Source organism: Electrona antarctica (assembly GCF_951216825.1).
Source record: "Electrona antarctica genome assembly, chromosome: 9".
Classification (NCBI taxonomy): domain Eukaryota; kingdom Metazoa; phylum Chordata; class Actinopteri; order Myctophiformes; family Myctophidae; genus Electrona; species Electrona antarctica.
The window spans coordinates 33,796,567-33,824,438 of NC_136790.1; the positions used below are offsets into that span (position 1 = coordinate 33,796,567).

Consider the following 27,872-nt stretch of genomic DNA (forward strand, 5'->3'; position numbering starts at 1 on the left):
TTTTTTTGTGCAGAGAAAATGACCACGGTTGCTACGGTCATCCAGTTCACCCGGGTGTGATTTAATTACGTCAGAAATTATTTTGAACATAGCAACCATGCTCATTTTTTTCTGCACACAAAAGCCAGTTGTAGGAGTGGTTTACACCACTCAAAAATGTGAAGTAGTACAGCTAGTCTAAAATTCAAACAAGAATTTGCCCACCCATTTCGTAATTAACTCGCAAATTAGGCTTATTAGGGGGGTCTAGCTAGCTCATGGACTCTCTCACACTCTCTCTCTCTCTCTCTCTCTCTCTCCCTCCCTCTCTCTCTCTCTCTCACTCTCTCTCTCTCTCCCTCTCTCTCTCTCAGTTACACACCCCTCCACCAGGGGCGAAAGGCTTAAAGACAACTGAGACTGGATCGTTTTAACAACCATACTCTATGGTTTTAACCAATGAACTGGCTTGGCTTTTTGACCCGGAATCGAAAGTTAGGTGCGTGTAGTTCTTTCTTGCTCGGCGGTGGGGAGAAAAACAAAACAAACACGGTGGAAAAAGCGTCTCACTCACTAACTGGAAACTGCAGGAGAAACACTTAAAGACACAACAAAGTGATTGACATCTACACACTGCAGGTTTGTTCATACTTCTTTTAAACGCACGTGCATTACATTCAACACTAACTTACATACAAAGTATTCAATTGCAACTGCAAAGCACGATCGTGACTGTTTTTTGTCCTCCAGTCAGTTCTGATAATTTCCCTGTCACTTTTGCATTGCTGACAATGGCCTCGCGCTGCCAGGAGAGTAGCTGCTGCCACACTATCGAAAGAGCTGCGCACGTTCTCGGCTGCGCGCAGCTTAAAGCTTGAATTTTTAGACAGCTGGTGGATGGAAATTAAGCTCCACCTCCGCGGAATTCTTGCGCGACGGCCAGATTCCCGGAAAAGCTCTCCTCCGCTCAAGTCTTCCGCGGAGGTGGAGCTTCTTTTCCATCCACCAGCTGTCTAAAAACTCAGAATGGAAAAGAAGCTCCACCTCCGCGGACTTTTTGGGCGGAGGAGAGCGTTTCCGGGAATCTGGCCGTCAAGCAAAAAGTCCGCGAGTCTAGTTACACCGAGAGAACAGCACTCATCGTGGGCAAGCTGAGACCATTGGGCCTAGGGACGATTGATTGATTGAAGTATTTATTAACAGTTTGCAGAATAACAGTACATTTCAAGCACAACTCAATACAAAAACTGTTAACTGTGGACGACACCATAAATAAAGCATTACACTTGTTTACAATAGGGTCCACCATTTTCAATTCATCAAAAATCACACTGCCCTAGACTGGTTCTCATCTTACCTTACTGATAGACGTTTTTCAGTCAAATTTGGGGATTTTGAATCGTCTTCTACCCCCCTGTCCCCCAGGGCTCGATCCTTGGGCCAACACTTTTCTCCTCTCCTCTGATTATTCCTAAATCTATATGCACCTAAAAAAAGGAAAGCAACAGTTCCCTGACACCTCTTCTTAATTGTCTTAACGACATTACGGCCTGGATGGCTCTTAACTTCCTTAATGTGAATCAAAGCAAAACGGAAGTCATTAATGTTTTGGGCCTAGTGGCCCTGGTGTTGTATCCATCGACCTTGGTCCCCTGCAATCATATATGCCAACCTTGATGTCAAATTTGACAATGGTCTCAAACTGGACAAACAGGGCTGTGGTCAGGTCCAGTTTTTATCACCTGAGGCTGTGTGCCAAAATCAAGTCTGTGCTTGCTTTTAACAATTTTGAACGTGTCATTCATGCTTCTATCTCCACTCGTTTGCACTATTGCAATGCTTTGTATGTTGGCTTAAACCAGGCCTCCATGACACGTCTACAGCTGGTCCAAAATGCTGTGGCGGCGTGGCGCGTCTACTCACTGGAACCCGCAGGCGTGACCAAATGACCATATAACCACTTAGAAGTAGATCACGTGGTTCAACTCATTACATCGTTATTACATAGGAACAATCAGGCAATCATTAAGTAGAAAAAAGGAAAAAAAGAGAGAAACAAGTGAAAAAAGGACCCAACACATGAAAAAGTACACTTAAAGCTATATACATACATTGGAAGGCTACACCATTAAAAACAGATATAAATGCAAAATAATCTAAAGCAGGGATGTCAAACTCAAATACACAGTGGGCCAAAATAAATAAATCGGTCGAGGTCGAGGGCCGGACTGTGTTTCAACACACGGGCACCGCGGTCATGAGGACGTCCCAGGCAAACAGCAAAAAAGTAAATGCATTTAAAACTGAAAATGCATTATTATTAAGCTCAGTTTCCTGTTCTATGATCCTCACCAAGCACTGATTTCATAGTATGTGATATGTGCCAATGCACTCGCAGTGAATTGTCGGACTTGTAGTATTATGGTGGTCCGTGCAATATACCAGAGGGCCAGTTCTAATACTAATTAAATATCATCCCGCGGGCTAAAGATAATTCATCCACGGGCCTGATTTTGTCTCCCAATACAGCACTGCGGCCTCACGTATACAAAATATCATCAGATCTAACTGGTCTATTATAGAAAGTGACCCATCCCTCCGCAGTGTGTTTTCTGAACCTCCCATTTTTTCCTTTAGGAGAGCTCCCACAATAAGGGACAAATTGGTTCACAGTTACCTTCCTCCTGACAAAAAGACATCTTGGCTTCACAAACCCATAGGTACTTATACATGTATGAATTGTCCTCATTGTTCTAATGTACTTCAGGCAAAAACCTTTTCAGACCTCAAAACACAGAAGATATATAAAATCAATGATTTCATTAATTGTAGTACCACACATGTGGTCTATCGTCTCACATGTCCTTGTCCTGATGTGTTTTATATAGGCAGAACCAAGCGCCGCCTAACTACTAATTACGCTATAGCCAGACATTTTAGTCATTGGCATGACAATAATGATACTTTGTTGCGAATCACAGGTATTGAATATATCAAACCTCTCACCAGGGGGGGTGATCGCATCAGGAGACTGAACCAGAGAGAAACATTCTGGATTCACACCCTGGATGCAATTACCCCGCCTGGCCTGAATGAGGACATAGACTTCATGTGCTTTTTATAGGTTAATTTGGGCTCTATATTAACCTTTGCTTCATTTACTATTGTCTATGTCCTCCGATATACATGCTATATCCTTTTGATTATTTTGCATTTATATCTGTTTTTAATGGTGTAGCCTTCCAATGTATGTGTATATAGCTTTAAGTGTACTTTTTCATGTGTTGGGTCCTTTTTTCACTTGTTTCTCTCTTTTTTTCACTTTTTTCTACTTAATGATTGCCTGATTGTTCCTATGTAATAACGATGTAATGAGTTGAACCACGTGATCTACTTCTAAGTGGTTAATTGTAATTGCTGGACTGGTCCCCACCTGTCTCCAGCCCTATTTAATGAGTTTGTTGCTCTGTGTGTTGTTAGCCCTGATGAAGACCGTATAGGTCGAAACATGTCGGTTCAATAAAATATTTCCTCCTTTTAACATTAAGTGTGCCCGGATCTCCTCTTTGCTCTATATCGATGTGTTACCCCGATTGATCCCAGGAGCACCTTTTTACCTTTTCTACATTTTTTATACCTACACACTTCCTGAGCACCTGGTTGCCTCCTTGCCTCTGCTTTTAAGATTTTATTGTTTGTCTTCAAATCATATGTTCTTTTACTGTGTGATTTGCTGGTATTTCTATTTTTTTGCTTTACAGTGTATTTAGCTTTTAACGTTATGTACAGCACTTTGTAAACCCTGAGTTGTGAAATGTGCTATATAAATTATAAAGTGCATTGGATTGGATTAGATTGTCACGCAAATTATTGTAATAACGATTTAATTGTGTTTTGAATTGCATTGAACATATGAAAATATGCATTTGTTAGCATTGTAGGCTTAGTAAACAAATATTTCACAGCGCATGACAAATAACTTCACTAGGCTATTAAATCCTCCTATTCATACTCCAGTTTTAGGTGTTGAGATGACCACCGCCACAGTGGAAAGCGCTTCACTGCTCACCCAAACACATCTCTGTTTTTACTAACCACCGTTTCTGTGGTAACCTTATCACCTAAAACTGGAGTATGAATAAGCCATAAGGGACAGGCATAGCGACGCGTTAGGCAAGATTCAGGGTTAACTCCGCCCACTTTTGGCACCATTTTCCAGCCTACGAGTTTGTACTGTGGTCTGCAGTTTGTAGTTTGTAAGTTGACTTGTCTGTGTCGACTATCACTGCAGTACGCAGCTGTCTTCCATCTCTCTACTATCTTTGACTTGTTTGTCTGTCGCTCTAATTTAGCTATGGGTCGACGGTGCTGCGTTGTCGGATGCTATAACAAGTGTTCAGATGTTGGAGTGAAATTCTTCTCCTTTCCAACCTGGAGGCAGACACACGGGGATCAGATGTCGGATATATCAAAGCAACGTCGAATGGCTTGGGTGTCAGCTGTAAGACGAAAGGACATAACCTTCTACAACATTGCCAGACACATGTATGTGTGTTCACTACATTTTCATACGGGTAAGTACCACATTTGACGCTAATGCTAGATAACTGCTCTGTGTGGTGGTGGTTGTTGTTGTTTGCACATGTACTGTGGTTCACAAGAGACATCTCAGGTCCCGTTTACTCAATGATTCCTGAATGAATAATCATTAAAAAATAATAATCAGTATTCATTAATTATTTTTTTATTTTGGCTACACATGACAAATATGCTCAGCGATGTTGTTATAACATTGTTCTTTGCAGAGTGTATAATGAGAGAGTAGTGAGTCGCGACACTTTCATCTCGCCGCAAAGCGAACATTCTCTGCACCTCTGTTTAAATCCGGGGTTCAGAGCCATGTTTGCTGTTAAATTACATATCACATCATTTATTTAGATATTTAATGCATTAGCGGATATATTAAAGAGACGTCGTATGGCTTGGGTGTCAGCTGTAAGACGAAATAACGCAACCTAAGTTGCTGCACTGAAATGTACTCTAAGCCAATCACTGGAAATAAGCAAATGCAAAGACACTGCAAATAATTACTGAATAAAGTGAATCCAAACAGAGCAGCAGACTGTAGAAAAAAATAAGTTGAGTCAGTGCAAATAAGCAAACTAAATAAACTATGTCTAGTATGTAGGCCTGTGTGTATCGCAAAACCACACATCTTTGTCATTGGGCAGCACGGTAAGGCCCACACATTTGAGGTGGAACCATAGAATGGTACAGGGAGGGTCAGCATCACAAGCCACCATATCTCCCACTGATTGTTTGTCTGCATGTGCACCACAGTGTGTGAGTGTGCACATGCGTTTTCATCGTTCTCATCGTCTTCGCTCTGTACTACCGGTGTTTTATTTGTGCCCGTTGTGGTCTTCCCTGTGAGTTAAGCGAAGTGGGCTGTAGTGAAGTTAAAGGTGCTCTTGTGGAAGAGGTGATGGTGGCTGTGTTCAGTGTGGCAGTGTTCTTGTTTGTTTGTGCCCTTGCAGTGAAGTAACACGCCACAAGCTCAGGAAGACACACCTTGTGGAAGACTACTCCTATGCCTTCTGAAGAAGCGTTGCCCAGAATGCCTCATCAGGTTCAACACGGACTATGGCACACTTGTGTGGTGTCTACATCACAAAGTCACAGAACGCAGATATCTGGGTTTGCACTTGTGCGCAGTACCTGTGTCTCTTCTTCAGCATGTATTCGTCATCCTCGCTTAAGTACAGCAAGAATTTGCTATCTTTACAGGCCTGCCGGACAGTGGTTTCACAGTGCTTAAAAGCACATTTAACTTCCAGACAGCCGCCCGCCGGGATACAGAAGTCCGTCAGGTGACGCACCAAGTTCTGGAAAAAAAGGGTTTATGACAACCCTACATGGCTCAACGCTGAAGTTGCGATGAAACTCTTCTGTTTAAAATGTTCCGCCCTTGCTTTGTCCTCATTGGCGATACCATATTGCATGGACACAGGGTTGGGAGAAGGTAGAACAATCTTGTTTTTGGCTGGGAGGCAGATGGCCTTGACAGTTGTGATAGATGGTGAGGAAAGACATGTGGACTTCACATCATGCATTTTGGAAGTTGTTATCCTTCCTAGTCTTTGTCCAAACCAGGCGTTCGATTGATGTTGTTTTCTCGTCACCTTCTCCACCACAGCCGCCTCTGCCTCCATTATTGCTGCAACGTCTTGCAGTCCCCAAGCCCCAGTAAGTAAGGCTATCCAACGTTGAAGCTACCACTACCTACTGGCAAAGAATGGAACTGCAGCACTTTCATGGAGGTGGACGGACGTTCATGACATAATGTGCGTCAGTCCTGGTCCTCAAATTTGAGGTCCGGGCTAGGCTAAACTTCCACTCGTTCGAGCCATTGAGTTATAATTGCACTTCCGGCAGTCTTCCGGGTGCTTCAAAACGCCACTGAGCAACCTCTATTGAAATTAATAGGGGGGGGGGGGGGGGCTACCGCTCCAGTTCGGTCTCTATCCTCTTCACAGTGCTGCAGCAGGACGGGCAACTCGCAATCATCCATGCTTCTGTCATGAATGACATACAGGGACTTAGGCAGTATTAATGGCTTAATAGGGTCTACATAAGCCTGGTGGTAGCCCTCCACCGATGACATTTGAACCGCCCCGATGGACTCCATGTAGACAAGAAACGCTATATCGAGGTCGTCCATGCGTTCCGGCGCCTCCGGACACGCATGACCCCGGCGGGTTCGTTTCACCTGGTATTGTATCACTCTCTCCACTGACAGACTTATCAAGTTCTTTCTTCATCTGATCCGACGATGTGAAGTCGTTTTTGTGCAATGCCACCCCTTCGACCAATTCTGTATTAGAACGAACCATCCAGTAGGCTGAAATGTCAATGTCAAAAGTAATTACAGTCTACAGAACACACACACACACACACACACACACACACACACTAAAATAATGTGTCAATAATGATAAAAGCCTGATGGTGATTGGACAATAATATTTTATTTCATAAAGGGGACCACAGTTAAAGTCAATGTAACATTAAATTCACACACACACACACACACAGCTACTTTCTGCATTGTCTGCATTACAATGCCTGACACCTGTCAGGTGAAGTTTTGCAATGATAAAATGAAAGCTAAATGTGGGCACCCATCTCAGCCTGGCACATATCACCCCCCTGCTGTCTCAATGCTGTCTTCTTCACTGTCACCCACTTGAGTTGAGTAACTTTCTCCAAAGTGCCTTTGCTTCCTTGTTCAGCTACTCCCTGTATGGTATTTCTCTAGCACGCATTGTCCGATCCATGTTCCATGTTCTATCCTTAAATCTGTTGTAGTGCATGTTTTCAGTTCACGTCCTGAGTCTAGAACTGTCTGTCATGTTAGTGCCTCCTTATGAACTGTACCGGTATGTAGCCTCAGAACAAATTTGGAAACCGGAATAACTCGTTCTGAGCGAAACTCCTCCGTGTGACCGCCCCCTATAGCCTACAAGTACGTTAGTTGCTAATAGGCTTCTAGGCTGTCAGTCTGTGTACTTGTCGGTGATGCTGGTGTGTAGACTATCACTGCAGTACCTGTCTTCCATCTCTCTACTATATTTCACTTGTTTGTCTGTCGCTCTGTAGCTATGGTAGGCTGACATTGCTGCGTTGTAGGTTGCAATAACAAGGATACAAATTGATGGGGGGCTTGGGGCTGCCGGGATGGCCCCCGTGACAATTATAAGAACGAGAGACATCTCAGACATCTCCCGTTTACTTACTCAATGATTCTAGAATGAATAATGATTCAATAATAACAATCAGTACTTACCGGTAGTATTACATGTATTTTTTTATTTTGGCAACGCTACACATGATGTAACTATGCTCAGCAATGTTTTTAATGTTGCTGTTTGCACATGTAGCGTGGTTCACACGAGGTCCCGTTTATTAATCAAATTAAATCAAAGATTAATGTGAAGATTACTTATTTTATTTCGGTTACACAACTAAAGCAACAAAATTATGTTCTTTTCAGGTAAAAAAGCAGATGACATGGCCGAATCAGACCCTGACTGGGCACCGTCATTACATCTGGGGCACACAGAGTTGGAGCCTCCCAGCGAGAGGGCAGGGAGACGTAAAGCTCGCACAGCAGCAGCAACGGTGGTACCAGAACCAGCAGCTGCGGCTATGGTGGAACCAGAGGCTACAGTGAAGTCAGAACCACATCCCCTGTGGTTAGCCACCTGTGACGTACAGTGTCTTAAGGGTGAGGAAATCAATTGCTTGTACTAATTTATGGCTATTTTCAAATAGCCAAAGTTCAAATAGCGCTGTTATTCATGATTTATACACATTATCATGTCAGTGCTATTGTTATATTGCATGCCATGTGTAACCCCAGTAAATGAGGGGACATTACTTCAATTATGAAACCCCTTATTGATGTCAAACTCAGTTAAAGTGTACTACATAATATACTGTGGAAGCTAGTAAATGAGATGAGCAGACGGAGTAGGCGGTCTCTGAACTTTACTTCCAAACAATTCCATCAGCACACAGGTACAGGTACTTCCTTTTAATATATCACCTTATCTCCTCCCATTACCAATCGGTGTCCATTCTGAGGTGAGATACCTCCATCTAGTGGCCACCACCATACATCAGTTAATTCTCAACAAAATCTTTGAACATGGCAGATCTACAAGCTTGCAATGTCACAATGATATGTGTTGTGAGCTTGTAGATTGGCTATTTTCAAATAGCCATAGTTCAAATAGGGGTTGTTACTCATGGTTATTATTCCTTGGGTGGTAGGTAGGTACTCAGCATCTCTCCATCACAATACATGGCACTTCGCTCATCGTCAGGGAGAGACGGCGAGATCCAATTGCCGACCGACATTGTCGGACAGTCCCGCCGTGTATTGCCATTGTATTTATGAATAAAGACATATGTCCACATGACTCCACAGGTACAGACAAAATAGCTTGTCTAGCTTTACTGAAATGTACTCATTAGTTAATCAGCAAATAAGCAGAGTAAAGAAAATAAACTCAGAGCTAAGTGCACTTGGCATTAAAGACACTGCAAAGAGTGAATAAAATTTATAAAAAACGTAGCAGCATAGACTTTAAAAAACTAAACGGTTAAAAGAAAAGCATAGCAACGGCATAAATATAATGGAGGAAAAAATACAACAATGGCTGACCACAGACCTGGCGTTTTAAGCTTTGTACGCAGATGTAACATCTGTCTGTCAGGTGACACACCAACTTTTTATGACAAGCCCACATGGCTTGCATGGTCATGCGAGGAAATGTTTTTTTTTTTTTTTTTTTTTACATATTCCTTCACTGAATTTTGGTAGATGTTTAAAATAATTTAAAATGTAATGCTTACAAGACCCCTTTTCTGCTGTCATTTACCGTTTTGTCCAAGCTGCTGTGTTGAAAATAACTAAACTTTTGGATGAGTCAATGGTAATGGAGTGGAAGACAAACAACTTGGAATGAGGAACAGGAAATGTAAAGTTCAAACATTAAATGCTTTTCTCTCATTTTGTCTTTCGCCTAGACTCCCTGGACCTCCCTGTGTGTGAAGAGGAGGTTTCCCCTGAACAACAGGAGAGGAGCTCCGGTCTGGCCCGAGAGAAACCAGAGTCTCCACACAATAAAGAAGAGCAGGAGGAGCTACGTCAAAGACTAGAGGTGGCTGATGGGTTAACATTACTAATGGCAGTGGAAAGTGACGATGAAGATGGTGATGAAAACAGAGAGGCAGAGCCTGTAGCCAGCACCTCAACTGAACACATGCCAACACAACCTCATGTAGAGGACTGTGGAACATCACAACCAACTAGTGCTGACCAGCTCCTCTCGTCACACTGTTCTGAAGGTCAGTCAGCTTTGCTACATTACTTAATTTTGGATAGCAGGCCTAACTTGAAGCTGTAATTTGCCATCTCTCTGACCAATGGTTGTGATTATTATTATTATTAAAGTGAAACTGCCAATGAGGGCTGGATCCCTATGGTGTGTCGTCGTCCCCCCCCTGCACTAAATTAGCCAGTCAATTAACCAGTAATCTTTCATCGGAAGCTACAACAGCAACAGGTTTTGGATTTCTTTTCTTTTTCTTTTGCTCCAACTAAGGGCCGATTCATACTCTTATTTTACCGCTGTTTCGGCGCTGTAGTGCCGAAATGATTTCGGCTCGTCAGAAATTTTCAGTAGCACCGAAGAGCCGACTTTAGGACGGTACCCGCCCCCCCAAACCTCAAATTACGTCACATTGTAGGCTCTACAGAGCCGAACCGACTTTTATTCGGCTCTAAAATAGGAGTATGAATCGGCCCTAATGGAAACTTGTTTCCCCATCCCAGTTTACACTTACCCGAACAACAGTGACAGATTTGAGTACTTCACCACCCCTTAGTATTGCGACCACCAGCCCAGTTATCTCTGGCTCCACGTTCCTTTTCCCTAAATGCATCTTGTGTGTTAAAGGGCCACTTCACCCCTTTTGCAACCAGATCTTATTTTAATGATTTTTGGGAAACAAACACTTTCCTGGGGTTTTTATGTGGGTAATATGTGTTTTTAGATATTCAGTATTTCAAAGTGTCCATGGGCTCCATGATGTCATGGACACTGGGCTCACTTATTTCCTGGACTACATGTTGTCTCAGTAAGACAGCCCTCCCCTATCCACAAGGAGGAGCAGTGGACCAAAGCATTATGGGAATTGTAGTCCAGGAAGGAAGTGAGCCCAGTGTCCATGACATCATGGACAAGTGTAGGAAAGACTCGTTTGCACCTGAACCGCTCTTGAATATTTGAACGTTCAACTTTCTGTCCTTCATTCTGCAGGCTGTAGCTTTATACATCCTGGTATGTAAGGTTGGTGAATGCTAAGTCTCTCCCCTCTTCTGGTGTTATCCACAGACCACCACATGGAAAGGTCTACAGTATCTAAAGAGATGGCCTCCAGAAGATATGCAACGTTGTCAGGGGAACAGCGAGAGATGGACCGGGGATGTGGATTGCTTTATGCAACACTGCCATCTGTGGTAATAGGATATATAATGTGTAAGATGGGTATGTAATGTTTTACTTTATTTTATTTTATTCTGTTTTATTTGTTTCCACTGACTACTGCACATTGAGGTCTGTGTTAACAGACACACTGTATTCATAAGTTAATAATTTCTACATAAAAAAATCTGCCATGGTGTTCGTGTTGATGAAGAATGTGATTGATTGATTGATTGATTGAAGAATTTATTAACAGTTTGCAGAATTACAGTACATTTCAAGCACAAACTCAATACAAAGGCTGTTAACTGTGAGTGGACGAGCCAATTAAGCATTACACTTGTTTCCAATAGGGTCCAACATGTTCAAATCATCAAAACATTTAGAGACGTACAAATAGACACTTCTATAGACAGAACAGGAATTCATCATAAAGGAGGTAAAAAGGGAAAATAAATATATACAGTGAGGGGAAAAAAGGGGGGGCGGGGGGGGGGGATTCAGATTTTACGGGGGCCAGTTTCGAATTGCAGCCATCCGTAGGTGCCCTTTGAGAGCGGTTTTGAAGGAGTCAAGGGATTCGCATGTCTTAATGACAGTTGGTAGGGCGTTCCACATTTTGGTGGCATAGGAGCGAAAAGAATTTAGTCCCTTGTTTGTGCCGAATCTGGGTTGTACATGGTTCGTTGCACTCCCTCTGGTGTTGTGGGTGTGGACTTCGTTAACATTAAGGAAGTATCTAGACAGGTACATGGGTATCTTGGTGGTGTATCGAATCTTGTGGACCAGACCCATTGCAAGATGCTGTACTCTGTCGTCGACCCTAAGCCATTCCAGCCTGTCGAAGTGGGCAGGGGTGAGGTGGGTTCGGGGGGCTAGATCAAGTAGGAGCCTGACCAGTTTGTTTTGGGAAGTCTGGAGCCTGGTTTTAAGGGCCTTTGAGGTGCTGTGGTACCAGGAGGTGCATGCATAGTCAAAGAAACCCTGTACAAGGGCTCCTGTTAAGGTCTTCAAGGTGTTTTTGTTGACCAGTGAGGAGATCCTGTAGAGGAATCTTGTTCTATGGTTGACTTTTTTGATTACGTTGGTGGCCATTTTATCACCGGAAAGATTAGCCTCCAGGATGGAACCTAGGTAGGTAATTTCATCTTTACGTGTGATAACATTGTCACCCACTCTAACCAAGAAGCCATTTGCCTTGCTGAGATTACTAATAGAGCCAAAGAGAATGGATTCAGTTTTTCCCAGGTGTAAAGATAGTTTGTTATCAGCGAGCCAGGTGCAGATTCTACCGAGTTCAGAGCTGAGGGCATTTTCAACCTGCAGTTTGTCCCTGTCCGAGACCAGCAGTGCTGAGTCATCTGCGAACAGGAACAAGTTGCAGTCACAAGCTGAAGTCATGTCGTTTACATATATTAGGAACAGTAGAGGCCCTAGTATGCTTCCTTGTGGAACGCCACAGCTCACTGGGAGGGGGGGGGGGGACAGTGTTCCGTTCACTTCCACCATCTGTTCTCTCCCCTCCAGGTAGGATTGCATCCAGCTCACTGATGTGCTATCGAAACCAATTGCTTTTAGCTTGTTAACCAGTATGGAGTGGTTCACGGTGTCAAACGCCTTTTGGAGGTCCAGCATGACCATGCCGCAGTATTTGCCAGCGTCCACCTCTTGTTTGATGTGGTCGCTCAAATAGAGAAGGCATGTGTCAGTGGAGTGGGATGTTCTGAAGCCAGATTGGAACTCGTACAATAATTTATTAGTGGCAAGATACTTTTCAACCTGTTCATAGACTATTTTTTCCATCACTTTCGAGATGGAACTAAGAATAGAAATAGGGCGGTAGTTGCCGGGGTCTAATTTACTCCCTTTCTTGTGCAAGGGGGTTACTTTGGCCAGTTTGAAATCTTGGGGGACCTGTCCCTGTTTGATGGAGAGGTTTACTATGTGGGTGATGATTGGAGCTATAGAGATGGCTGAGTCTCTGAGAAATTTGGAGGGAATGTTGTCATGGCCTGTGGCCTTGTGGGGTTGGAGGGCATTCAGTTTCTTAATTACCTCATCAGTTGTTACCATAACTAGTTTAAAATCGTCTTTACAAACACCTAGGTTTCTGTAGAAGGTTGTAATGTGCTCTACACCAAAGAGCCCAGAGTGGGAGGGCAGTTTGTTAACCAGAGTTGTTGCTATGTTTGTAAAGAAGATATTCAAGTAGTTGGCCACATCAAGGTTGTCAGTGATGAGAGTGTTGTCCGATTTGATGTTTATGTTCGAAAATCTGGTTTTTAGTTTCTGACCATAGCTTAGTTGATTGATCATTTCTCCAGCAATACTTTTGCGGGCAAGGTGAGCCAGTAAGTTGCTGTGGCAACGCAGAAATGTGTGTGTCGGGGTGGAATTCCATCCATCCATCCATCCATCTTCAACCGCTTATCCGTAGTTGGGTCACGGGGGCAACAGCTCCACCAGAGTGCTCCAGACTTCCCTCTCCAGACTCCAGAGCAACATTAGTGACTTCCTCCTGGGGGATTCCGAGACGTTCCAAGGCCAGTGAGTCGATGTGTTTCCTCCAACTGCGCCTTGGTCTGCCCCGGGGTCTCCTCCCAGTGGGACGTGCGTCGAGGACCTCCCTAGGGAGACGCCCGAGAGGCATCCTAACCAGCCACCTAAGCTGGCTCCTTTCCAGGCGAAGGAGCAGCGGTTCTACTCCGAGTCTCTCTCGTGTGACTGAACTTCTCACCCTATCTCTAAGGGAGATGCCAGCCACCCGTCGAGGAAAACTCATTTCGGCCACTTGTATTCGTGACCTTATTCTTTCGGTCATGACCCACACTTCATGACCATAGGTGAGAGTAGGAACGAAGATTGCTCGGTAAACAGAGAGCTTTGCCTTCTGGCTCAACTCTCTTTTCGTCACAACAGTGCGGTACAGCGACTGCAATACCGGCCCTGCCGCTCCGATTCTCCGGCTGATCTCCTTCTCCGTCCTCTCTCACTCGTGAACAAGACCCCGAGATACTTGGGGGTGGAATTAATTGCCAAAATGGGGTAAAAATTAAAAGCAAACACAATTTGCAAGATTTTGAAATTTACAAAAGGCTAGAGAGGAAACCCCTGTTACTGGGAAACATTTCTCAATTAAATTATGTAGAAAGCCAATAAAAATGGATTTGATGTGTTTGAGGGTTAGATTTATTTGGAAATAGACCATTTATTTACAGTGTATTACAGTCGATGTTTTTTGATATAGTTCTTCTATTTATAGTGACTCATAGGAATAGTGTGTGACAACCAGGTATAGTCTGGTGACCACCGGAGAGACGGGTGACAGCCGGAATGTATACGGCACCCGGGTGAGCAGTATGGGTTAGCGCCCCAGCCTGTGTCCTCCGTGAGGAGGAAGCCCAAAAAACCCTTGGTGAGGCTTTTAGGAGGGCCATTATAATCCACCACTCCTGAATGAAGTGTTTGGTGCTGGGAGTCTGGTGCAACGCACAGGTCCTGGGCCTGGTGAGAGCAGAAGTGGATCTAGTGAGACGTAGGAGGGGCCCGACAGGAGTCAATTCCTTCCACGTGCCAGAATCTGGTTCTCCCAGTCCTGGCAGAGTAGTTCTGGAGCAACGGATTGTGTGGCCCTGGTTTTTCCCTAATGGGACTGATTGAGGGTAGATACTGGGACGTATATCGGGACTTGATCACCCTGGCTGGGTCACCTGAGTGAGGGGTATGATGTTCGAGAGACCCGAAACCTCGATGACCTTGGGATACATCACTGATGATACGTCCCAGGTGCATCCATGCAATGTTTTTTTGTTAACAACTACCACATCTATAAAATATAGGAAACACTGGAGCATTTTAAAGTTCAAACATCTAATGATTAAAAAGAGAAATTCTGTCATAAAGTTACTTACTGTCAGTTAAAAAGGGGGAGCAGCCTTTATTTAACCAGCATGTTTTGACCACAAGCGGTCCTCTTCATCAGGGCTAGGAGCACTTTTTACTGTGGTTAGCACCTGCTTGTTTCGTTCTCTGCGTTCAAAACTTCAAACATCTAATGTTGTTTTCTCCCATGTTATCTTTTCTTCCCTAGACGTGGCTCCACATAATAAAGGGGAACAAGAGGGTCTACTTCAAAGACCAGAGGAGGTTGATGAGTCGAGGTTGACGTTACTGGCAGAACCTGGTACTGAAGACACTCAACTGACATCACAAAAGACACAATATGTAGAAGAACTAGAGTTTTATTGTACAGTTTGTGGCAAAAGATATAGTAAAAAGAATCTAAAACAACACATGAGGCCTCATACAAAGGAAAAACCCTTTACTTGTGATTTTTGTGGCAAAGGATTTAGTACATCTAGTGATGTAAAAAGACACATGATGATTCATACTGGAGAAAGGCCCTTTATGTGTGCAATTTGTGGCAAAGGTTGGCGTACCGCAAGTCATCTAAAAATGCACATGATGGTACATACAGGGGAAAAGCCCTATATTTGTGAAGTTTGTGGCAGAGCATATGGTAACAAAGTTCGTCTAAGAAATCACATGATGACTCATACAGGGGAAAAGCCCCATACTTGTAAAGTTTGTGATCGTAGATTTGCTCGCAAAGCAAATCTTAACATTCATATGAGGATCCATACAGGGGAAAAACCCTATACTTGTTTAATTTGTGGAAAAGGCTGTACTGTAAGATGTAATCTAAACATGCACCTAAGGACTCATAGTAAGGGGACAACCGTTTAGTAGCAGTGTGTGGCAAATGTTTTGTTACCAACATATTGACATAATAGGGACTTTAAGCAACGACTGTTTTCAGGACGGCGACGCCAGGCGGAAGTACGGTGGCTATGACGCAATCGCCGTAGCTGTCAAACAGCTACAGTTGTCGGCGACGGTGACATTGGTTCCCATGGTGACGCGTCTATGCAGCATGTGTTTTTTTTTTTTAAAACACCCCGTCGCGTGTCCGCTAACTTGCCGATATTTTAATTCTTACATGCGCTGGACATGATCAGCAGTGGAAAGAGGAAGGTGCTGGAGCAATCTGTGTTATTCTAAAACCGTTTTAATAAACATGGTTAATGTGACATGTGGTATTAGTGTTATTTCTTAATTCAGAGCATGCCAACACATTACACAGCAGAAAAGAGGTGATGGAGCAATCGGTGTAAATGTACTGTATGACAGCTATAATTTCAATAAACATGGTTATGACATGGCGTTGTAGACACTACGTGTAAGTGTAGGTTCTGCCGTAGTAGAAAGGGCTGCGACGGCAAGCAGGTTTATGTATCGAGCACTGATCCATTTCTGGTTGCCGGAGCTGACTCCCGTAGCCGTCGTTGCTTAATTAAAGTCCCTAATGATGATTCATGCAGGGGCAAGCCTATGGATCAAAAATAGTGTGTATAATATCTGCTCTCAAAAGTCATTTTTCAGGAAATGAAAAATATACATTTTTCAGGAAATTAAGAATACCTTATATTTTTCAAACAAAGCAATACAGCTTCATCGAAGTTGGTGGTGTAACTTTTGTTAGGTCTGATACCAAGAACCACTGATGGACACAGGTTTGCACAGGGGATTAATCGTTTTTTTATTTGAACTTAAAGGTGGGCCAGCATGAAATCAACTGAAAGTCTTTTCATTCAATAAACAGTTCAACATAAATGTCTTTGGTCTCTGTGTTCCTTGGCTCTGCAGAGGATGAGAGGTGAGTTAGACTTCATATAACAATCACATAAGTTATCCTTTTGGATATAGTCCATATAGTCCATGGACTTGTGCGTCACCCAGGAACTAAACTCAAACAAACATTCCACACCGGCTGGGCATTTAAATACTGATCAAGATTAGTCTTGACGCAGCGTCTGAGGCTGCTGCTACGGTGGCTGAAAAAAGGCTCAATTCCAGCCGGCTACATATAGTATGGACTATAGTATGGAGTATGAACTATAATATGGACTATAGTATGGATATAGTATGGACTATAGTATGGAGTATGAACTATAATATGGACTATAGTATGGACTATAGTATGGACTAGTCCATACTATTGCTTGCTCTGCGCCACTCCCAGTATGCAGCGCAGTGTCCGGAGATGGGAGGTTTCCCCTCAGTAGATCCCTTCTCCGTCCATTACATTCCCAGGTCCCGTCCTAAAAGTCTACGGTGAGAAAGAGCGATATCAGAATACAGTTTCGGCATATACATATGTGGGGGGTGCGAGGCAGTGTGGGGCTGACTTGCCACCCGATGTAGTTAGCGAGGTGCGCCTCCGTTGTGCCCGTGGTGAACCAGCCGTTGTCAGACACTGAATGACCGCGTCTTTTATATCAACCCTCCCGGGGGATCCGGCTGCTGCTGATTGCTGATTAGGGCGTGGCGCCGGCATCATTTCACACTGCTGGAGGAGGTTTGGTACGTATACGACGTGATCGATCAGCACGGCGAGGGCGGGCCTCCTGTTCACGGCCAGCGTGTGTCTGACAGCGTGTCTGGTTACCATGGCAACGCACTCACCTGGTCGGGGGTTTCCTAGCGAGACCCCACACTTTATATATTGTTAATTACTTGTTCAATATTTTCGAAACGACACACAGACGTAAAGGGTGTTCAAGCACTGATTTATGCCCAAAAAACCCCTCAAAAATTGAGTTATGAGGTTTCCTCCCGACAGCAACGAATTATACTGTGTGTGTGTGTGTGTGTGTGTGTGTGTGTGTATATATATATATATATATATATATATATATAAAAAAATCTGACCAGTGTTCATTTCATCTACTAAAACTGACGGAAAATGACTCACACACACACACACACACTCACACTCACACTCACACTCACACACACACACCCCTCCACCAGGGGGCGAAAGAAACCTGGATCATTTTGACCAATGAACTGGCTTTGTCCCGGAACCGGAAATTAGGTGTGTGTAGTTTTTTTTTCATGGCGGTGAGGAACAACAAACACGGTGAACGAAAAGCAGCGTCTCACAAACTGGAAACTGCAGGACTCGGAGCAACACACATTAAGACACAACAAAGTGATTGACAGCTACATACTGCAGGTTTGTTCATGTTTCTTTTAAACGCACGTTAAGTATTCAATTAATTGCAACTGCAAGCCCGTGGTTCATAAACACTTCATGTCAAGGACCCCGCATTTGTTGATACGGACTCCCATTTGAAACATGGTGCCAGGCAACTAGGGCTGTTGACATGTTTGATTGTCACGCAAATAATCGTTATAACGATTTAATTGTGTTTTGGCATTGAATGATTGAACATATGAATACAAAAAAATGCATTTCTGTTTAATATGCATGACAAATAGCGACTTAACACTCAAAGTTCTCAAAATAAGCTTGTAGATTGAGCTATTTCCTCTATTTTTAATATAATTGTATTAGTTTTCATTTGGAAATAAGCTACATTAGTAGCATTAGTATATGCAAGAGTTGCCATTATCCCAAATCATTTTGATTAGGCGATTATATAACAATTGTGACAGTTTTGTAGTTGGTTAATACTCAGACAGTAACTAGTACAGAATTCTACAATGGTCTGTACTAGGTGAGGAGAGAAGCCTAATTGAATACTTTATTAACAGTTTGCACGGACAAGCACAGGGAAGTACAGTACAATCTAAGGTCTGCTAAAAGGATTTATCCAAGATGGCTTGTTGTTTCCATTGGGGTCCTTTTAGTAGTACAGCTCAATTCATCAAAGCCTAGGATCTGAATAGTTAAATATTCTCATACATGCTCTCATTGGATTACCTTCTCGCTGTGGTAGAAGAAGTACTAAGATTGTTTTACTTAAAGGGGAATACCACTCATGTTCAACATATAGCTATGTCATCTATAGACTAATTCAGAAACGGTTCTCATGGTCGCAGAAAACGTATTTCCTGTAGGTGGAGATGACATATCTGCGGTGTAAACTCGCAGGTCTTCTACTACATTGAATGTTAGAGTGAGTGACTGATTTTACCTGCTTTTAACACTAACTTTACAAAGATACCTGATGAACCTGTGTAGTTTATGGCTGCTAAAACAGTAGTGGCAACATTCAACTTTGGAGAGAAACGGAATGTCAAAAAATACATGCAGTGGCTGAGACCAGAGCCATCGAGTAATGGTTGAGACAAAGCAGTGAAACGTCCTGAAAGATACATAACGTCAGTCTTACCCAATACCCAAACATTTTGTTGTATGAACACAAGGCGGTTGTACTTTATACCTCATACTTTAAATGCTTAGTATTTACATCTGTGTAACACACTCAACCTTCATCTACAGTACAAAAACATCAGCGTCCTTATTCTATTCCTTCATTCCAGAGACTCCAGACCGGTCTATGGAGTCCAGCCTGCAGGTGAAAATGAGTTCTCCAGAACCAGCCAGAACCATTTCTCCAGAGCTCCCAGCAGCAGGACGGGGGAAGAGACCGAGACGATTACCCCGGCACTTCCATGACTTTGACTTGGGTGTGTGGCTTTTACAGGGAACACCGGATCCCCCCCATAATAGTTGGGCTGTGTAGCATCATTCAGTCAGTTGGCACAAAACAACTAAATAAACAAAACATTTTGTCCCATAGACAGATGTAGATAATAACATTTGAAATCATGGATGCAGATTATTATTTTTATTGAGACTCCCAGAGGTCGTTTTTATAAGTGTCAGGTGTATTCCCAGTGCACAAGCTTAGTACGCAACATATGGCCTCTGCCTCATGAACGTTTGTAACCCACGGTAACATGTAGCTCATACAAAGAAACAAACGGACGGACAGGAGTTAAAACATAGCCTTCCGACCTGATGGAGACTAATGCCCTCATTTATCAATTGAGTGTAAAATCTGCCCCAAATTCGAGTGTAAGTTTCGTAGTACACCCACGTCGCCACAGCATTTATAAAGTGATCGCAAACAGCTGATCCTTCCTTAATTTCGTTCCGACGTTAATAAATGTGACGGCTGAAATCTATCTGGCACGCCCTATGAAATCAAGCCTCGCCCTCGTTTTTGCGACATGAACAACTGCAGTACGGCCTTGGAAACCATAGTTACATGACGAAAAAAGTCAGCCTTGCCTTGCTGCCCGCCTCACCCCCCCTCTCATACACACACACGCACGCACATATCGCAACTTAATTGCAAGCAATTGTCACTATGTGTCACCGGCGTAGGGTCCATTGGGCCACGGGCCGTGTTGGCCCATTTTAACTTCGAGCCTTGTGCATGCAAATTTCTGGTTAGTAAACCACAGCATGCAAGCCGCCTTTGTTTTAAAATGGTCACCCAAACCGTTCACACCTCACACCTATCGGCCAGGGATGCGCTACCCCACCCCCCACCCCCTCCATGCTAATTTGCCCAGTCAATCATTTGATCCATGCTACGCGCCTGCTGTGTGTTGTTAGTTGTAGCCTATAGCCTATATTAAATGATTAAAGTATTTATTCATTTAATATAGCCTACAAGTTACAACAATATATTAGTGAACAAAACCTGAACCTGCATGTGAGTGAACCATGAATTAAATAACATAGGCGCACACACACGCTGTTTTGCAACATCTCCTCCTGTCCTGTCTGTCTGTCTCTATCACTGTGGTCCGTTCATGACACCGTGACCATGCACGTTTATGACAATCTATTTAGATTACCTCGCTAGTCGCTGCAGTGGCTGGGCTGTCAACTGTCAATATGAATGTGCAGCCTAAACCAGCCTCATGTGTCACTGACACTGGTGGGCTGGCAGCCTGGCTGCATGGGTTAGCCTATACCTATCTCCGATGCGGTCCCCTGCGCTTCACTTTCACTGTGTTGTGTCATGGTTCCTGGAATTGCTCCTTTCATTTGGGTGTTTACAGATTCATTGACCAGCTTTTTCTTTCTATGCACACTTTTTCTTTGAAAAGACTCTGCTGTCATTTACCATTTTGTCCGAGCTGCTGTGTTGGAAATAACTAAACTTTTGAATGAGGCAATGGTAACGGAGTGGAAGACAAACAATTTTGAAAATGAAAGAGGAAAGTTGTAAGTTCAAACATTCAATGCTTTTCTCTCATTGTATCTTTCGCCTAGACTCGCTGGACCTCCCTGTGTGTGAAGAGGAGGTTTCCCCTGAACAACAGGAGAGGAGCTCCGGTCTGGTCCAGGAGGAACTAGAGGCTCCACACAATAAAGAAGAACAGAAGGAGCTACGTCAAAGACTAGTGGAGGCTGATGGGTTAACATTACTAATGACAGTGGAAAGTGACAATGAAGATGGTGATGAAAATAGAGAGGCAGAACCTGTAGCCAGCACCTCAACTGAACACATGACAACAGGTCAGATTTGCTATGCATTAATTACACTTTATATTTCTGTGGATAGCAAGGGAGGGTCGTAGTTTGCAGTCTCTCAGACAGATGGTTTGTCATCTTGTGAGACCACCTGCTGTGTGAGGTTACAGGCGCCCAGGGCAGATTATTATTAAACTGGAACTGCCATTGAGGGCTGGATCTAGTCTATGGTCACCTCCCCCTACACTGAATCAGAGGATAACACAAGTGGCCTAATAAGACTAAAGGCCTATTCATAGTCCAGTTTTCGGTGAAGAGGTGACCACCGTTGTTAGTCAATGTTGTAGTTTTCGGTGGCCACCTCTTGACCGAATACTGGACTATGAATACCCTTAATTAAGGGTAAAGGGCCTTGGGCCTTGGGTCATTCTTAGCAGACTTAGAAATGGGTTTAGTTACAGACGAGGTGTTTTTTAGAACCTGAACCACTCTTCCTGTAACATTCATTCTACAGCCTGTAGCTTTATATATCTTGGTAATAAGGTTGGTGAATGCTAAATCCACCCCTCCCCCCTCTTTTCTGGTGTCATCCACAGACAACCACATGGAAAGGTCTACACTTTCTAAAGAGATGACCTCCAGAAGATATTCAATTTTGTCAGAGGAACAGCGAGAGAAGAACCGGGGAAGTGGAATGCTTGAGGGAAGACTGCAACCTGTAGTAAAGTTGTATAGGATAGGTATGTAATGTTTTACTTTCATTTAATTTACTTGTTTCCACTGACTACTGCACATTGAGGTCTGTGTTAGCAGACATATTCATAGGGTAATAATTAATTATTATCATAGGTATATAATAAATCTGCCATGGTGCTCGTGATGAAGAATGTGATAATTTCCTCAGCAATAATCTTGCGGGCAAGGTCAGTCAGTAGGATGCAGTGGGGGGGGGGGGGGGGGGGGGGGGGGGGACAACACACACACACACAAATAAAGAATCACATCTTGATGTCATCGCCAAGCAAAAAAATATCAATAATAAAGCTTATTTGACGGAGCGTTCCGTAGGGCTGACGATTAATCGACGTTCAATCGATAAGCACAGGTCATTTGGTCCGCGAGCTGGCCCATTTTGGTCCGCGAGCGCTGGCTCCGTCCTCACGTGTTAACGAGGAAGTCAACAAGTGCAGCTACAGTCATGCCGTCCACGCAGAAAAATAAGTCAAAAGTGACATGGTTGCATTTTAAAATATGCAAAGAAGTCCACGACCGTGGTGGAAAAATAATGTGCCACGTTATCACAGCACCTGTAGCGAAGAGGATTCTATCCATCCCCGACTCCCTGCCGCATGCTACTACAACCACATCGGAGCGCATCTTCTCCAAAGCTGGATTTATTGTTTCTTTTCTGCACTAATATAAGTACAGTAACTATAATATTGCACTCTCAGAGACAGAGCCGCTTTTTAGGTTGTGCGAATGATGCGGCCGCACAGGGCCTCACGAAGTCGTGCCTGCGAGGCCTCGCGCTAGATGGCATTTTTTTTATTCTTTGAAATGGAACGTCTCTCTCTCTCTCTCTCTCTCTCTCTTTATTTATATATATATATATATATATATATATATATATTAACTACCGGTATGTAATTACATATTTCCATTTTGCACCAATATTATACTGCCATGTCTTAATAAGTTAATACAGTGTTGCTTTTTACAAATAAAATAAGCAAATTAAGAAGGTTGATCACAAAGTTAGTGTGGTATAGGCTACTTTGATAATGCGACGCGATTAAGAACACCTGCCTGGGTGCTGTGAACAGTGAAGAATTATATAGTTTCTTACCTCGTGCCTATAGCTTTACTTTACTTATTTGGCAGCAATAATAGTAACCTTATATACACATTTCAAGAGAAGAGAAAAAGATGACTTTATTAGAAGAATAAGTAAAGAATAAAACCAGTAAAACATTACATGTAACAAGTTAAAAACACATCAGCTAGGGAATGCTAATCTGAACAGGTGGGTTTTCAGTGCGGTTTTGAAGGTGTTTTTTGCGGTTTTGAAGGTGGGGAGTTACTTTTATAGCAAGAGAAGAAAAATGCCGTTCGTTTACACTTGACAGCGTGTGTCGTTTTGATTGGCAAAACTTATATATATGCCTTATTTAGCCTATTTGTTTTAGTTTTTTGTTTAGTTCCATAGAACCTAGAGCCTGGGATGCCTACATGTGTCAGGCTTGATTGGTTGCGCTTAATAAGAGTTCATGTTATGGTCGGGTGGTGTTTTTTCCACGAAGCCTCTGACTTTATTTCAGTTATAAATGTTACACGAGAGAATAGAGAAGCAAAATGCCTTTCGTCGTGTGCTGTGCAGCTTTGGATTATATTCCTTTATTTGATGGAGAGGTAATGCATGCCTGTGTCAGGCGCTGTTGATTTTATTTCTGACGTGTCAGGCTTGAAGAGTTCATTCATGTTACCGTTCGTTTACAATTGACAGAGGATTTATTATGACGAGCAGTGACTTAATTGGCGGAATGCGCAGTCATGAGCAGTGTTTGTGTTAATTAAGGTTACTTGATTGATTGACATCAAAAAGGGCCTGTCAGCTGAAACCAACAATCCAATACTTTGTTTTCAAGAGTGTTGTGCACAAACATCAGTAGCATTACAAAGTTATTCAAAACAAAAAAACCTACCCATTCCATTTCCCATTCTATTTCTCATTCCAAGTATGTTATGTGTGTCTTGTAACGCTATTCCAAAGTCCCCCCTTTACTTTACTTAAACTATTTTCAGCATTGGGATCCTTTTTATTTTATTTTTTTGTGGGTAGATCTCGTGGAGCTGGTCATTTTGAAAGTAGCTCTCAAGTCAAAAAAGTGTGGGCACTGAGCATTTAATTTACAGTGGATGTTCCAACAATGACCACATCTATAAAATATATGAAACTCTGCATGGAGCATTTTAAAGTTCAAACATCTAATGATAAAAAATGGGAAATTTGAGCACTGAGTAAAGTGGAGCAGCCACAAGCGCTCTTCATCAGGGCCCGGATCTCCCATTTGATGTCTTATCCCGTCTGATCCAGGAGCACATTTTACTATTTTAACTTTGACTTTTGTGTCTGTGGTGAGCACCTGGGTTGTCTAATGTTGCTCTCCCATGTTATGTTTTCTTCCCTAGACAAGGCTCCACAGATTAAACAGGAATATGAAGAGCTACTTCAAAGACCAGAGGAGGTTGACGGGTCAACGTTGACGTTACTGGCAGTGAAAAGTGAAAATGATGATGAAAACGGAGAGACAAAGCCTCTATCCAGCACCTCAACGGACCAACTCCTATCTTCATACTGTTCTGAACCTGACATTGAAGACACTCAAGACAGTGATGAGGATTGGGCGGCGACCTGGGAAGGTCAGTCAGCTTTAAACCCACTGACGTCACAAACGCCACAACACGTGGAAGGAGAAGGGTTTAATTGTAGAGTTTGTGGCAAAAACTGTAGTAAAAAGAGTGATCTAAAACAACACATGAAGACTCATACAGAGGAAAAGCCCTTTAGTTGTGATGTTTGTGGAAAAGTATTTCGTCAATTTGGTAATGTAAAAAAACACATGATGATTCATACTGGAGAAAAGCCCTTTACGTGTGCTATTTGTGGCAAAGCTTGTCGTCACATAAGTCATCTAAAATTGCACATGAGGGTACATTCAGGGGAAAAGCCCTTTATTTGTGAAGTTTGTGGCAGAGCATATCGTGACAATAGTCATCTAAGAAGACACATGCTCACTCATACAGGGGAAAAGCCCCATACTTGTATAGTTTGTCAACGGAGATTTGGTCGGAAAGATTATCTTGACAAACATATGAGGACTCATACAGGGGAAAAACCCTTTACTTGTACAATTTGTAGAAAAGGCTGTAGTGATAAAAGTAATCTAAACATGCACTTAAAGACTCATAGAAAGGGGACAATCATTTAGTTGCAGTGTGTGGCAATGTATTGTTACCAACGTATCGACATGTGATGATTCATGCAGGGGTGGAGCTGATGAATCAACAATACTGTAAATATGTTACAGTGAAAGGGAAAATTCAGGGAAATCGAAAAAGGAGTTTTCTTCAAGTTCATGCCCCCTCATCAAAATGAGGGAGTGTTTTGACGCCCCTTTCATATACATATTGTGATTAGGCTACCCATTGAGAGCTGTTGGTGCTGGGTAATCAACACTAGCGGGCGATGAGAGCCAAGGTATCTCATTTGCGGGGGAGGGCCTCCGGTCAAAAACGACAACAAAGCTACTATTTGGCCACTTGGCTTTCTAAAACATAGCTTTGTTGTGTGTCGGAGGTTCCGAGTAGGGTGGACGATTATTTACGATTCTGTTCTTATCGAGCCGACTCAAGCACATTTTGCACGTTCGGCACGGCGACTCGCTCGCTTCAGTTCAGCTTGCTCGGCAGCGCCTCTCGTGGCTCAAGTTACCTTGGGATGGCGCGCCTCCAACTGTGTCCGAAGAGTAGGAAACACCCTGGCTTCTGGTAGGCCCCGGTTGGGCCTAGCGTTCCCGAGGAGTCCCTAAGCACTAATGGTTTTCACCACATGAATTAAATAATCACAACATATAATAAGATTATTTATTTTATTCTGAGTGAAGTTTGGAAACTTTCTCCCCTATAATGGGGCGGCGGTGGCTCAGGGGTAGAGTGGCTGGATGGTAAACGCAAGGCTGCTCAACAACACCACTGTTTGTACTCATACAGACATACACGCAGCCAGTCAATTGGAGTGGTTTGGCACCGCTCAAAAATGATGGAATGTGTTTTGTTTATTTCCTGTGTTTTGAAAGTTTTAACATGATTTGGTGACTGTACATAATGTCAGCTCTTCCTGGACTACAATGGACTACAGCCCCCATGTTTCCTGTAGTTCCACTCAGACCTTCCTTCTCCGGGGAGGGGCTTTTTTGCAGAGCCTGGGAGTCGATGGTTGCTGAGGGGGTGCTTGTTTTACAGGTTAGGGTTAGGTATAGCTAGGCATAGTTTTACTGAGCTTAGGGTTATTTTTTGGCATAGTGTTGTGAGGTTATATAACACTGCCCTGCTAGTAGTAGCCGGAAAATAACCTGACACTAAAATTTACATTAATTAACAAAGCAATCACAATGACCATGATGAACGAAATCCATTCCCACAATGACAGCAGAATATTGATCCACTGCACATTCATAACAGTAAACTTACTGTACTGTATTTATTGTGTGAAGGAGTCTATGCTCCATTATGGTCTTAGGTTGCCATCTATTTCTAGTGTTCATTGTGCATTGTCCCATCCAAATAAAATAAAGTATACCAAAGTTGATTCTGGTTTTGCGTATGGAAACAATTTTTTTGTTAGTCAATGGATTTGAATAAATACACATTCATGATATGTTGCTTTGGGTCAGCGCTATTGGTCTGACTTGCCCCATTACTAACCCTAACCGCACGCAAAGCCACGTTGTCACTTGTCAGACCATAATGCACCGTCGGAATTACGAGAGGACCACGCGTTTCAATTTCACCGTCAGTACTCAGTATTGTCTACTACTCTACTCCAACAAGCATTGCCTGGTGGTACTACTTTTTTGCAGACAGTATGGTGTTTATTTCATTTTGAGGGCAGGTGAAATGCATGGCTCATTCAGGAAATAATAATTCCACTGCTTGGTCTCTTGTCCTGCTCCGTGAATGGAGCGCTGGTTGCCAGGAGAAAACCAGACCATTTGATTGTCAGGCCTGTCACACATAATTGTCTTTTTAGGCTCCGTAAGTAACAATTTGAGAGAATTTTGAATAACATGTATAAATAAATGACTGACTGACTGACATATCATTAACTTTATACTTAATACATAAATAAATACATTATTAATTAATTTAATGAAAATATTTGAAAATGTATTTCAACGTGGAAATGATTATGAAAAATATCTATTGATTACGATTAGGCGATCATGTAAAAATTGTGACAGACCTAGGTTGTTCGTCTGCCCTTAATGGACTTGAGGTATTATGAAAAAGTTGGTCCACCTGTATGATAAACTAATAGCCCTGCTCAATAGACTGGCTTTGCCAGACACATAACATGGATTCACAGACGCTTCGTCCACGGTATGAATCCACGCTATGTGTGGCAAAGCCAGGCTATCAAGGCCCAGTGGAAAATAACTAAAGATTTTAAATGAGGACACAAGCAGCTCGTCAGCCCTCACTAAATTAAAGTACATTGTGACATTCTCAGAAGTTTTTATGGCTGAGTTTCCCCATCAGAGCAGATAAATCCAAAGATTAAACATTAGATCACAAAATTAAATCACATGTAAAATTAGACATTTGCTTTTATTTTTTCGCTTTTCCCCCCTCATCTGTCTCCAAAAGAGAAGTACAAGTATCATTAGTAATAAAAAAAAAAGACAACAAATAAAAATGAAATGACAACAATGACGTTCATCAACAACATGGCAGTCACCTCATGAAATGTTTCAAAG

General features: G+C 42.8%; 2 protein-coding genes and 1 long non-coding RNA gene across 5 annotated transcripts in view; 2 read left to right on the forward strand and 1 right to left on the reverse strand.

The window, feature by feature from the left end:
* The first annotated feature begins 461 nt into the window (after positions 1-461).
* On the forward strand, positions 462-16,123 carry LOC306930226 (uncharacterized protein). Of its 3 annotated transcripts, XM_079511068.1 has the most exons (7): positions 462-618; positions 4,332-4,553; positions 8,033-8,266; positions 9,574-9,894; positions 10,944-11,096; positions 15,124-15,216; positions 15,853-16,123. In XM_079511068.1, the coding sequence occupies exons 2-7, from the start codon at positions 4,334-4,336 to the stop codon at positions 15,885-15,887; spliced, it is 1,056 nt and encodes a 351-aa protein (XP_079367194.1). In that variant the 5' UTR covers positions 462-618; positions 4,332-4,333; the 3' UTR covers positions 15,888-16,123. The 3 variants fall into 3 exon arrangements, with proteins under 3 accessions (XP_079367194.1, XP_079367192.1, XP_079367193.1); XM_079511066.1 differs by having other exon boundaries at positions 15,124-16,123; XM_079511067.1 differs by having other exon boundaries at positions 4,417-4,553; positions 15,124-16,123.
* Positions 16,124-17,979: 1,856 nt separating this feature from the next.
* LOC306930236 lies at positions 17,980-26,709 on the forward strand. Its single transcript, XR_013790867.1, has 5 exons — positions 17,980-18,111; positions 19,386-19,532; positions 21,136-21,381; positions 21,933-22,076; positions 24,526-26,709. It is a non-coding gene; the product is annotated as an uncharacterized lncRNA (long non-coding RNA).
* LOC306930227 (proteinase-activated receptor 3-like) overlaps positions 18,618-27,872 on the reverse strand; it is a 401,892-nt gene continuing 392,637 nt past the window's right edge. The window contains 1 exon segment of the mRNA XM_079511069.1: positions 18,618-18,630. The gene's annotated coding sequence lies outside the window, so the exon portion shown is untranslated.

Bases quoted from the DNA above. Each gene is read 5' to 3' on its own strand.
- LOC306930226 (XM_079511066.1), top strand. From the start codon at position 4,334: ATGGGTCGACGGTGCTGCGTTGTCGGATGCTATAACAAGTGTTCAGAT. The intron at 9,895-10,943 runs GTCAGTCAGCTT...TGTTATCCACAG, and splicing joins CTCGTCACACTGTTCTGAAG to ACCACCACATGGAAAGGTCT. The intron at 11,097-15,123 runs GTATGTAATGTT...TTTCTTCCCTAG, and splicing joins ATATATAATGTGTAAGATGG to ACGTGGCTCCACATAATAAA.